At 45.3% G+C, this 14,651-nt stretch overlaps 1 protein-coding gene across 1 annotated transcript in view; it reads right to left on the bottom strand.

The window, feature by feature from the left end:
• Positions 1–13,042, bottom strand: part of LOC139474345 (mucin-2-like) — a 33,775-nt gene extending 20,733 nt beyond the window's left edge. The window contains exons 1-2 of the mRNA XM_071257326.1: positions 12,962–13,042; positions 10,069–10,416 (exon numbers count right to left, since the gene is read on the bottom strand). Of these exons, the coding sequence (XP_071113427.1) occupies positions 10,069–10,416; positions 12,962–13,031 (418 nt within the window). The 5' untranslated portion in view covers positions 13,032–13,042. The remainder of the gene's footprint in view (positions 1–10,068; positions 10,417–12,961) is intronic.
• Between the last annotated feature and the right edge of the window lie 1,609 nt (positions 13,043–14,651).

Here is a 14,651-nt window from a genome sequence, read left to right as displayed (position 1 = left end):
ATCTACACAGACCTCGCACCCTAGCCTGTGTCATCATGTTATGTCTACATCTACAAAGACCTCGCACCCTAGCCTGTGTCATCATGTTATGTCTACGTCTACACAGACCTCGCACCCTACCCTGTGTCATCATGTTATGTCTACATCTACACAGACCTCACACCCTAGCCTGTGTGATCATGTTATGTCTACATCTACACAGGCCTCGCACCCTACCCTGTCATCACGTTATGTCTACATCTACACAGACCTCGCAACCTACCCTGTGTCATCACGATATGTCTACATCTACACAGACCTCACACCCTAGCCTGTGTCATGAAGTTATGTCTACATCTACACATACCTCACAACCTAGCCTGTGTGATCATGATATGTCTACATGTACACAGACCTTGCATCCTGACCTGTGTCATCACGTTATGTCTACATCTACACAGACCTCGCACCCTACCCTGTCATCACGATATGTCTACATCTACACAGACCTTGCACCCTAGCCTGTGTCATCATGCCATGTCTACATCTACACAGTCCTCACACCCTACTCTGTGTCATCACGTTATGTCTACATCTACACAGACCTTGCACCCTAGCCTGTTTTATCATATTATGTTTACATCTACACAGACCTCACACCCTACTTTGTGTCATCACGTTATGTCTACATCTACACAGACCTCGCATCCTAGCCTGTGTCATCACGTTATGTCTACATCTACACAGACCTCACACCCTAGCCTGTGTCATTATGTTATATCTACATCTACACAGACCTAACAACCTAGCCTGTGTCATCACTTTATATCTAAATCTTCACAGACCTCACACCCTAGCCTGTGTCATAAAGTTATGTCTACATCTACACAGACCTCGCACCCTACTCTGTCATCACGATATGTCTACATCTACACAGACCTCGCACCCTAGCCTGTGTCATCACGTTATGGCTACATGTACACAGACCTCACACCCTAGCCTGTGTCATCACGTTATGTCTACATCTACACAGACCTCGCACCCTAGCCTGTGTCATCATGCCATGTCTACATCTACACAGTCCTCGCACCCTACCCTGTGTCATCACGTTATGTCTACATCTACACAGACCTCGCACCCTACCCTGTCATTACGATATGTTGACATCTACACAGACCTCGCACCCTTCCCTGTGTCATCAGGTTATGTCTACATCTACACAGACCTCGCACCCTAGCCTGTGTCATCACGTTAGGTCTACATCTACACAGACCTTGCAGCCTACCCTGTGGCATCACGTTATGTCTACATCTACACAGACCTCACACCCTACCCTGTGTCATCATGTTATGTCTACATCTACACAGACTTTGCACCCTAGCCTGTGTGATCATATTATGACTACATCTACACAGACCTCGCCCCCTAACATGTCATCACGTTATGTCTACATCTACACAGACCTCACACCCTAGCCTGTGTCATCATGTTATGTCTACATCTACACAGACCTCGCACCCTAGCCTGTGTGATCATGTTATGTTTACATCTACACAGGCCTCGCACCCTACCCTGTCATCACGTTATGTCTACATCTACACATACCTCGCAACCTACCCTGTGTCATCACGATATGTCTACATCTACACAGACCTCACACCTTAGCCTTTAATATCAAGTTATGTCTACATCTACACAGACCTCACACCCTAGCCTGTGGCATCACGTTATGTCTACATCTACACAGACCTCACACCCTACCCTGTGTCATCACGTTATGTCTACATCTACACAGACCTCGCACCCTAGCCTGTTTTATCATATTATGTTTACATCTACACAGACCTCACACCCTACTTTGTGTCATCACGTTATGTCTACATCTACACAGACCTTGCAGCCTACCCTGTGGCATCACGTTATGTCTACATCTACACAGACCTCACACCCTACCCTGTGTCATCATGTTATGTCTACATCTACACAGACTTCGCACCCTAGCCTGTGTGATCATATTATGACTACATCTACACAGACCTCGCCCCCTAACATGTCATCACGTTATGTCTACATCTACACAGACCTCGCACCCTACCCTGTCATTAAGATATGTTGACATCTACAAAGACCTCGCACCCTTCCCTGTGTCATCACGTTATGTCTACATCTACACAGACCTCGCACCCTAGCCTGTGTCATCACGTTATGTCTACATCTACACAGACCTCGCACCCTTCCCTGTGTCATCACGTTATGTCTACATCTACACAGACCTTGCAGCCTACCCTGTGTCATCACGTTATGTCTACATCTACACAGACCTCACACCCTAGCCTGTGTGATCATGTTATGTCTACATCTACACAGGCCTCGCACCCTACCCTGTCATCACGTTATGTCTACATCTACACAGACCTCGCAACCTACCCTGTGTCATCACGATATGTCTACATCTACACAGACCTCACACCCTAGCCTGTGTCATCAAGTTATGTCTACATCTACACAGACCTCACACCCTAGCCTGTGTGATCATGTTATGTCTACATGTACACAGACCTTGCATCCTGACCTGTGTCATCACGTTATGTCTACATCTACACAGACCTCGCACCCTACCCTGTCATCACGATATGTCTACATCTACACAGACCTTGCACCCTAGCCTGTGTCATCATGCCATGTCTACATCTACACAGTCCTCACACCCTACTCTGTGTCATCACGTTATGTCTACATCTACACAGACCTTGCACCCTAGCCTGTTTTATCATATTATGTTTACATCTACACAGACCTCACACCCTACTTTGTGTCATCACGTTATGTCTACCTCTACACAGACCTCGCATCCTAGCCTGTGTCATCACGTTATGTCTACATCTACACAGACCTCACACCCTAGCCTGTGTCATTATGTTATATCTACATCTACACAGACCTAACAACCTAGCCTGTGTCATCACTTTATATCTAAATCTTCACAGACCTCACATCCTAGCCTGTGTCATAAAGTTATCTCTACATCTACACAGACCTCGCACCCTACTCTGTCATCACGATATGTCTACATCTACACAGACCTCGCACCCTAGCCTGTGTCATCACGTTATGGCTACATGTACACAGACCTCACACCCTAGCCTGTGTCATCACGTTATGTCTACATCTACACAGACCTCGCACCCTAGCCTGTGTCATCATGCCATGTCTACATCTACACAGTCCTCGCACCCTACCCTGTGTCATCACGTTATGTCTACATCTACACAGACCTCGCACCCTACCCTGTCATTACGATATGTTGACATCTACACAGACCTCGCACCCTTCCCTGTGTCATCAGGTTATGTCTACATCTACACAGACCTCGCACCCTAGCCTGTGTCATCACGTTAGGTCTACATCTACACAGACCTCGCACCCTACCCTGTCATTACGATATGTTGACATCTACACAGACCTCGCACCCTTCCCTGTGTCATCAGGTTATGTCTACATCTACACAGACCTTGCACCCTAGCCTGTTTTATCATATTATGTTTACATCTACACAGACCTCACACCCTACTTTGTGTCATCACGTTATGTCTACCTCTACACAGACCTCGCATCCTAGCCTGTGTCATCACGTTATGTCTACATCTACACAGACCTCACACCCTAGCCTGTGTCATTATGTTATATCTACATCTACACAGACCTAACAACCTAGCCTGTGTCATCACTTTATATCTAAATCTTCACAGACCTCACACCCTAGCCTGTGTCATAAAGTTATGTCTACATCTACACAGACCTCGCACCCTACTCTGTCATCACGATATGTCTACATCTACACAGACCTCGCACCCTAGCCTGTGTCATCACGTTATGGCTACATGTACACAGACCTCACACCCTAGCCTGTGTCATCACGTTATGTCTACATCTACACAGACCTCGCACCCTAGCCTGTGTCATCATGCCATGTCTACATCTACACAGTCCTCGCACCCTACCCTGTGTCATCACGTTATGTCTACATCTACACAGACCTCGCACCCTACCCTGTCATTACAATATGTTGACATCTACACAGACCTCGCACCCTTCCCTGTGTCATCAGGTTATGTCTACATCTACACAGACCTCGCACCCTAGCCTGTGTCATCACGTTAGGTCTACATCTACACAGACCTTGCAGCCTACCCTGTGGCATCACGTTATGTCTACATCTACACAGACCTCACACCCTACCCTGTGTCATCATGTTATGTCTACATCTACACAGACCTTGCACCCTAGCCTGTGTGATCATATTATGTCTACATCTACACAGACCTCACACCCTAGCCTGTGTCATCATGTTATGTCTACATCTACACAGACCTCGCACCCTAGCCTGTGTGATCATGTTATGTTTACATCTACACAGGCCTCGCACCCTACCCTGTCATCACGTTATGTCTACATCTACACATACCTCGCAACCTACCCTGTGTCATCACGATATGTCTACATCTACACAGACCTCACACCTTAGCCTTTGTTATCAAGTTATGTCTACATCTACACAGACCTCACACCCTAGCCTGTGTGATCATGTTATCTTTACATCTACACAGACCTTGCATCCTGACCTGTGTCATCACGTTATGTCTACATCTACACAGACCTCGCACCCTAGCCAGTTTTTTCATATTATGTTTACATCTACACAGACCTCACACCCTACTTTGTGTCATCACGTTATGTCTACATCTACACAGACCTTGCAGCCTACCCTGTGGCATCACGTTATGTCTACATCTACACAGACCTCACACCCTACCCTGTGTCATCATGTTATGTCTACATCTACACAGACTTCGCACCCTAGCCTGTGTGATCATATTATGACTACATCTACACAGACCTCGCCCCCTAACATGTCATCACGTTATGTCTACATCTACACAGACCTCGCACCCTACCCTGTCATCACGTTATGTCTACATCTACACATACCTCGCAACCTACCCTGTGTCATCACGATATGTCTACATCTACACAGACCTCACACCTTAGCGTTTAATATCAAGTTATGTCTACATCTACACAGACCTCACACCCTAGCCTGTGTGATCATGTTATCTTTACATCTACACAGACCTTGCATCCTGACCTGTGTCATCACGTTATGTCTACATCTACACAGACCTCGCACCCTAGCCTGTTTTATCATATTATGTTTACATCTACACAGACCTCACACCCTACTTTGTGTCATCACGTTATGTCTACATCTACACAGACCTTGCAGCCTACCCTGTGTCATCACGTTATGTCTACATCTACACAGACCTCACACCCTACCCTGTGTCATCATGTTATGTCTACATCTACACAGACTTCGCACCCTAGCCTGTGTGATCATATTATGACTACATCTACACAGACCTCGCCCCTAACATGTCATCACGTTATGTCTACATCTACACAGACCTCGCACCCTACCCTGTCATTACGATATGTTGACATCTACACAGACCTCGCACCCTTCCCTGTGTCATCACGTTATGTCTACATCTACACAGACCTCGCACCCTAGCCTGTGTCATCACGTTAGGTCTACATCTACACAGACCTCCCACCCTTCCCTGTGTCATCACGTTATGTCTACATCTACACAGACCGTGTAGCCTACCCTGTGGCATCACGTTATGTCTACATCTACACAGACCTCACACCCTACCCTGTGTCATCATGTTATGTCTACATCTACACAGACTTCGCACCCTAGCCTGTGTGATCATATTATGACTACATCTACACAGACCTCGCACCCTACCCAGTCATTACGATATGTTGACATCTACACAGACCTCGCACCCTTCCCTGTGTCATCACGTTATGTCTACATCTACACAGACCTCGCACCCTAGCCTGTGTCATCACGTTATGTCTACATCTACACAGACCTCGCACCCTTCCCTGTGTCATCACGTTATGTCTACATCTACACAGACCTTGCAGCCTACCCTGTGTCATCACGTTATGTCTACATCTACACAGACCTCACACCCTAGCCTGTGTGATCACGTTATGTCTACATCTACACAGGCCTCGCACCCTACCCTGTCATCACGTTATGTCTACATCTACACAGACCTCGCAACCTACCCTGTGTCATCACGATATGTCTACATCTACACAGACCTCACACCCTAGCCTGTGTCATCAAGTTATGTCTACATCTACACAGACCTCACACCCTAGCCTGTGTGATCATGTTATGTCTACATGTACACAGACCTTGCATCCTGACCTGTGTCATCACGTTATGTCTACATCTACACAGACCTCGCACCCTACCCTGTCATCACGATATGTGTTTATCTACACAGACCTTGCACCCTAGCCTGTGTCATCATGCCATGTCTACATCTACACAGTCCTCACACCCTACTCTGTGTCATCACGTTATGTCTACATCTACACAGACCTTGCACCCTAGTCTGTTTTATCATATAATGTTTACATCTACACAGACCTCACACCCTACTTTGTGTCATCACGTTATGTCTACATCTACACAGACCTCGCATCCTAGCCTGTGTCATCACGTTATGTCTACATCTACACAGACCTCACACCCTAGCCTGTGTCATTATGTTATATCTACATCTACACAGACCTAACAACCTAGCCTGTGTCATCACTTTATATCTAAATCTTCACAGACCTCACACCCTACCCTGTGTCATAAAGTTATGTCTACATCTACACAGACCTCGCACCCTACTCTGTCATCACGTTTTGTCTACATCTACACAGACCTCGCAACCTACCCTGTGTCATCACGATATGTCTACATCTACACAGACCTCACACCCTAGCCTGTGTCATCAAGTTATGTCTACATCTACACAGACCTCGCACCCTACTCTGTCATCACGATATGTGTACATCTACACAGACCTCGCACCCTAGCCTGTGTCATCACGTTATGGCTACATGTACACAGACCTCACACCCTAGCCTGTGTCATCACGTTATGTCTACATCTACACAGACCTCGCACCCTAGCCTGTGTCATCATGCCATGTCTACATCTACACAGTCCTCGCACCCTACCCTGTGTCATCACGTTATGTCTACATCTACACAGACCTCGCACCCTACCCTGTCATTACGATATGTTGACATCTACACAGACCTCGCACCCTTCCCTGTGTCATCAGGTTATGTCTACATCTACACAGACCTCGCACCCTAGCCTGTGTCATCACGTTAGGTCTACATCTACACAGACCTTGCAGCCTACCCTGTGGCATCACGTTATGTCTACATCTACACAGACCTCACACCCTACCCTGTGTCATCATGTTATGTCTACATCTACACAGACTTTGCACCCTAGCCTGTGTGATCATATTATGACTACATCTACACAGACCTCGCCCCCTAACATGTCATCACGTTATGTCTACATCTACACAGACCTCACACCCTAGCCTGTGTCATCATGTTATGTCTACATCTACACAGACCTCGCACCCAAGCCTGTGTGATCATGTTATGTCTACATCTACACAGGCCTCGCACCCTACCCTGTCATCACGTTATGTCTACATCTACACATACCTCGCAACCTACCCTGTGTCATCACGATATGTCTACATCTACACAGACCTCACACCTTAGCCTTTGTTATCAAGTTATGTCTACATCTACACAGACCTCACACCCTAGCCTGTGTGATCATGTTATCTTTACATCTACACAGACCTTGCATCCTGACCTGTGTCATCATGTTATGTCTACATCTACACAGACCTCGCACCCTAGCCTGTTTTATCATATTATGTTTACATCTACACAGACCTCACACCCTACTTTGTGTCATCACGTTATGTCTACATCTACACAGACCTCGCACCCTAGCCTGTGTCATCACGTTATGTCTACATCTACACAGACCTCACACCCTAGCCTGTGTCATCATGTTATATTTACATCTACACAGACCTAACAACCTAGCCTGTGTCATCACTTTATGTCTAAATCTTCACAGACCTCACACCCTAGCCTGTGTCATAAAGTTATGTCTACATCTACACAGATGTCGCACCCTACCCTGTCATTACGTTATGTCTACATCTACACAGACCTCACACCCTAGCCTGTGTCATCATGTTATGTCTACATCTACACAGAACTCGCACCCTAGCCTGTGTGATCATGTTATGTCTACATCTACACAGGCCTCGCACCCTACCCTGTCATCACGTTATGTCTACATCTACACATACCTTGCAACCTACCCTGTGTCATCACGATATGTCTACATCTACACAGACCTCACACCCTAGCTTTTGTCATCAAGTTATGTCTACATCTACACAGACCTCACACCCTAGCCTGTGTGATCATGTTATGTCTACATCTACACAGACCTCGCACCCTACCCTGTCATCACGATATGTTGACATCTACACAGACCTTGCCCCCTAGCCTGTGTCATCACGTTATGTCTACATCTACACAGACCTTGCACCCTACTCTGTCATCACGATATGTCTACATCTACACAGACCTCACACCCTAGCCTGTGTCATCACGTTATGGCTACATCTACACAGACCTCGCACCCTTCCCTGTCCTGCCGATATGTCTACATCTACACAGACCTCACACCCTAGCCTGTGTCATCACGTTATGGCTACATCTACACATACCTCGCAACCTACCCTGTCCTGCCGATATGTCTACATCTACACAGACCTTGCCCCCTAGCCTGTGTCATCACGTTATGTCTACATCTGCACAGACCTCGCACCCTAGCCTGTCATTACGATATGTTGACATCTACACAGACCTCGCACCCTTCCCTGTGTCATCACGTTATGTCTACATCTACAAGGACCTCGCACCCTAGCCTGTGTCATCATGCCATGTCTACATCTACACAGTCCTCGCACCCTACCCTGTGTCATCACGTTATGTCTACATCTACACAGACCTCGCACCCTACCCTGTCATTACGATATGTTGACATCTACACAGACCTTGCACCCTTCCCTGTGTCATCAGGTTATGTCTACATCTACACAGACCTCGCACCCTACCCTGTCATTACGATATGTTGACATCTACACAGACCTCGCACCCTTCCCTGTCATCACGTTATGTCTACATCTACATCTACACAGACCTCACATAGTATGAGAGAGGTTCAATACTTTTACAACAGGAATAAGCGAGCGCTGCTGGAACACCTACATTAAATGTACTTTTAGACGCGGGTAGAATAAGTGTTATCGTTCTTGTTTGAAGCAGTTCTCGTGTTTATACGCCAATATAGAAACCTTCGAGAGGGGCACGAGTCTACTATCGGCTTGTCGACGAATGGAATGAGTAGGTCACGAATGGAATCAGACATGTAACCGGTCCTACAAATTAACCCCCGGGGGCCTCCGGGAGCGTCCGGGCAACGCCAGAGGGGGCCGGGAGAAAGATACCTAAATAATAAAGCGTATTCTATATAATTGTCTTCGCGTATTTATTATAATATAGTGTTGTTAATGAGGGTGCCAACCCCTTCCTCCATTGAATCACGATGTCTAATGTTTCACTCTGAGTCACATTGCTCACCTCGGACTCACGAATACTATCTAACACAAGTATCATGAGCATTGAGACAAGGGGTGCGATCTGAAGTTTAATTACTACTGAAACAAACATCGAAACATTAACCACATAGCAAGAAAATATTTACATACACCACTTTTCCTTTTAAATGTTGAATCTGCGAACCAAGTACATTTTAGGAATTGTTGTGTTGACATTAAGTGGGTCGTTTCTCACATCTCAAGTCATCTACACGTTTCTCTAGGAATTGTTGATATAAGAGCATTAAGAAGGTCGATAATACTGATAAACTAGTCTTTGAAACGTATAAAGAAGTGTAAAGGAAGAGGATTTAAGGATGCAAACTTCTTTATTATGAGGAACACAACGTTTCCGAGTCACATTCGGAAATTATTTCATGCATGACTTGAAAACACACAGAACCGTCGACGCACTGTCTCATTACTCATTCGCTTAAACATTATTGTCTCCTACCTTCGACGCATTCATACTCCACCACTGAGTAGCTGGAGATCGCCTGAAACCCGGAGCACGGTTGATTGAGCCGCGGTGTGCGGAAGTCACAGAAGTGGGAGGAGCAGTTCCGGTAGATGTCGCTGATGTCGCCAGCGATGAAGGTGTGGAAGCAGTCCTTTTTGCGGAGGTAGGAGCAGCAGGTGTCGTTGCAGCTGATTACACCGGTGGTGCAGTTCACCCACGTCTTGTGGCCGTAGAGGGCCTCCTGTATCGCCACCCTGGCCGTGTCTGGGCATGTCAGGTTGTGATTCAGACACGTTCCAGCAGACCCAAAACATCCAAGAGACACCTTGTCTTGAGCAACAACTGCAAAGGTACATGGTGTTACAATGTACACAGTACATTGGCGGAAGTCAATATTATACTACGTGTTGAACCAAAAACTGTAAAGGTACATGATATTACACTGAAGTCAATATTATACTAGGTATTGAACCAAGAACTGTAAAGGTGCATGATACTACACTGAAGTCAATATTATACTATGTGTTGAACCAAGAACTGTAAAGGTGCATGATATTACACTGAAGTCAATATTATACTACGTGTTGAACCAAGAACTGTTAAGGTGCATGATATTACACTGAAGTCAATATTATACTATGTGTTGAACCAAAAACTGTAAAGGTGCATGATATAACACTGAAGTCAATATTATACTACGTGTTGAACCAAGAACTGTAAAGGTGCATGATATTACACTGAAGTCAATGTCATACTACGTGTTGAACCAAGAACTGTAAAGGTACATGATATTACACTGAAGTCAATGTTATACTACTTGTTGAACCAAGAACTGTAAAGGTGCATGATATTACACTGAAGTCAATATTATACTACGTGTTGAACCAAGAACTGTAAAGGTGCATGATACTACACTGAAGTCAATATTATACTACGTGTTGAACCAAGAACTGTAAAGGTACATGATATTACACTGAAGTCAATGTTATACTACTTGTTGAACCAAGAACTGTAAAGGTGCATGATACTACACTGAAGTCAATATTATACTACGTGTTGAACCAAGAACTGTAAAGGTACATGATATTACACTGAAGTCAATGTTATACTACGTGTTGAACCAATAACTGTAAAGGTACATGATACTACACTGAAGTCAATGTTATACTACGTGTTGAACCAAGAACTGTAAAGGTACATGATATTACACTGAAGTCAATATTATACTTCGTATGTGCTACTGGAAACCCTATATGTACACGTGAACCATTACGCGCCCATGGTGAACATCACCCGTCGAGATACAGTAGTATGTACGTCTTTCAATACAGTAGTATTACGACGTTAGATTTGCTCTATTGAGCCCGTGTCAACTGACGTCATTATCTCGCATCCTCGCGATGTGAAGACACACAGCGTGACGAGACTAGACTGTAGTGACGTGTGGATATGTGTGTGGGGGTGTATGTGTGTTTGTGGGTGTGGGTGTTGGGGGGGGGGGGGGGAGAGGGGGGGGTATGGGTACACTTAAAAAAGGGGGAAAACCGTTTTATAAGGCTGCTGCAAAACTTGCAAAAGTATATACATATAAATATATAAATATGTATGTATACTATACTTATGAAATGACTGTGAAGGTGTTATGACGATAATTATTTGCAATTTCGGGCGAGTAAATCAATATCTGGGGTGTCGAGTCCACCATTTTGGGTGATACATGCACGACACCTTGATGGCATGCTGTATTAACGTGTGTATGGTTGCACATGGTAATGGACGCCATTCAGCTTGGAGAGCTACCCCGAGCATGTCCGCGTTGGTGGGTGCTGGGCCACTGGCGAACACCCTCCGCCCCACAGACATGTCAGCTCACCTGTCCAATGTCAGTTTGCCTTCTCGTTGGAGACAATCGGTTGCGAATCGGAGTCAAAACCTTGATTCGTCTGTAAACATGGCATAACGCCATTATCGCACAGTCACCCCAATCCTGCCCGCCTTTGGTAAGCTTTTAGGGCCACACCCTTCACAGGACACCCTGCTTTCCGGCGGGCTGCAAAGAGTCGTTTTTTTAACGGTAGATGTTGAAATTCACCTTCCTGTTATTGTACTGAATTCTCTTTTGATAACAGGAGTAGATTTGAATCTATTACGTAGTGCAATTGTCCATCTATCATATCCCCAATTCGCTATTTTGTCTGTTCATTGAGATACTGTCTCGGAGTGTTCAGCTCAGTTCATGAGTGGTCGTGGGTTTCCCAAGAGGCGCGACGGGGCCCATCACTCATGTGGAGACAACAGACCAAACCAGTTGTAGGAATGTGACATTTGATCACACCCATGTGACAGCTGTTGTCCCGGCTGTCGGCGTTGTTGCTCGCCTGGTAGACAGTATGGGTGGATCAGTTTAACGTATGTTGAAAGGGCTGCGTCATAGTCACGTCATGCCTTTGTTCTGTATAAATATACCTTACCGACTCCCAGGATATCGAATAAACCCCGAGTACAATAACAGCCCGACTGGTTACATGATGTGCCCTACTTACATACGTCAAATGGTGAAACCTTCATATGAACATATAATATGTTATGGCCTAAAAATCCGTTCTATGACAATGTGGAACACGATGTCTGTAGTGTCTGTCTCAGTGTCGACGTGGTGCCTGTCGGAGTGGGGACATGCACACGTCCACTGTTTGTGTTTACAAGGGGGTTCCAGTAAACACCACACACCCACCTGTCAAACTGACACCCATTACGCTACACACAGAGTATGTGATGTTCGGGTCTGTGGGCACACTATGTACATGTGGTTTGTACTGCTCGGCGTCAAGGTACCTGTGTCGAGGGACCCGTCAACTTACCTGTGTCGAGGCACCCTTCAACTTACCTGTAAGGCGGAAGAATCCGGCACAGCCACAAGCCAACAACGTCCACCACAACACACCTCGGGCCGCCATTGTGCCAGCACTGATTCAGGGTGTGTCTCTTCTTACCCTCTCGCAGACTCACGACCAGGAAGTGGTGAACACTGCAGAAAGGCTTTTGTCACACGGAGAATACATAAGCCAAGGGGTGGCGCGGAGAGAAGTCATGCGATACGTCCTGCTCCGTGATATACTGTACAGCTGTTCGGGAGTTCGGGATCCATGTCACGAGAGGAGATACCACACGATGAATGCACTTTAATATCTTGAAAGAAGTTACTTTTCTTTGTTCAGCCATCGCTGAGACATGTTCAGTCGTGCACGCCTGCACCTACATAGTGTTTTATGTCACGGAACGTGTTATTCATGAGTCTTGCCAAGCTCACGACGCATAACACAGAATAGTTGAGGCATTATTGATAATACTAATGCAATGCATAACTCCTATTATGTGTTATCAACAGTAGAGAGGTGGCCACAGTGGCGAGTCAAGAGGTGGTGTGTGTGTGTGTGTGTGTGTGTGTGTGTGTGTGTGTGTGTGTGTGTGTGTGTGTGTGTGTGTGTGTTTGGTGCCACGTGGGAAGACCGACTGCTGTGGAAGTCAGCTATACACGTGTGTTGCCTGCTCGACGGTTCCAGTGGCTCGGCGGAGTGTTTTAAAAAGGCTATTCAACTATTGTTATTCTAACTAAGGCTATTCAACTAATTTTTGTTTTGTTTTAAATTCCTTTTTGATACCTTTTAGGGGATACATCATATGAGCATTTATTGAATTTTATAATATTCGACGGCATTCAGCGTCATTTTCTATGGAAGCTACTCCCAAGCATGACTCCAGTGCTGAAAGGGTTAAATGATACAATCCATCTACAGTGTGGAGTCTGGTACATTTGTTTCACGGTGTCAGGTAAGGGTGTATATCCTAGTCACATATTCTAGTCACAGATGTTTTCCTCTCACACATTCTCGTCACATATATTCTGTATAACATATCCCGTCACGCACATTCTCGTCACATATTATGTATAACATATCTCGTCACGCACATTCTCGTCACATATTCTGTATAACAAAGCCCGTCACGCACATTCTCGTCACATATATTCTGTATAACAGATCCCGTCACGCACATTCTCGTCACATATTCTGTATAACATATCCCGTCACGCACATTCTCGTCACATATTCTATATTACATATCCAGTCACGCACATTCTCGTCAAATATATTCTGTATTACATATCCCGTCACGCACATTCTCGTCACATATTCTTTATTACATATCCCGTCACGCACATTCTCGTCACATATTCTATATTACATATCCCGTCACGCACATTCTCGTCACATATTCTGTATTACATTTCCCATCATACACATTCTCGTCACATATTCTGTATTACATTTCCCATCATGCACATTTTCGGCACATCTCCGCCGTCCATAGTCCGTTATATTTATTCCGTACTTATTTACGTCATACATTTTCTTCTCAAGCACATCCCCATCCTATATATTCCGTTATATTCCTGTCACATATATTCCGTTATATTCCTGTCACCTATATTCCGTTATATTCCTGTCACATATATTCCGTTATATTCCTGTCACCTATATTCGGTTATATTCCTGTCACCTATATTCCGTTATATT

This window comes from Haliotis cracherodii, unplaced genomic scaffold, assembly GCF_022045235.1.
Source record: "Haliotis cracherodii isolate W230 unplaced genomic scaffold, xgHalCrac1.p SCAF_3, whole genome shotgun sequence".
Classification (NCBI taxonomy): Eukaryota; Metazoa; Mollusca; class Gastropoda; order Lepetellida; family Haliotidae; genus Haliotis; species Haliotis cracherodii.
Note: the sequence above shows the minus strand (reverse complement) of the source record. Positions and strands in the feature narration are given on the sequence as shown.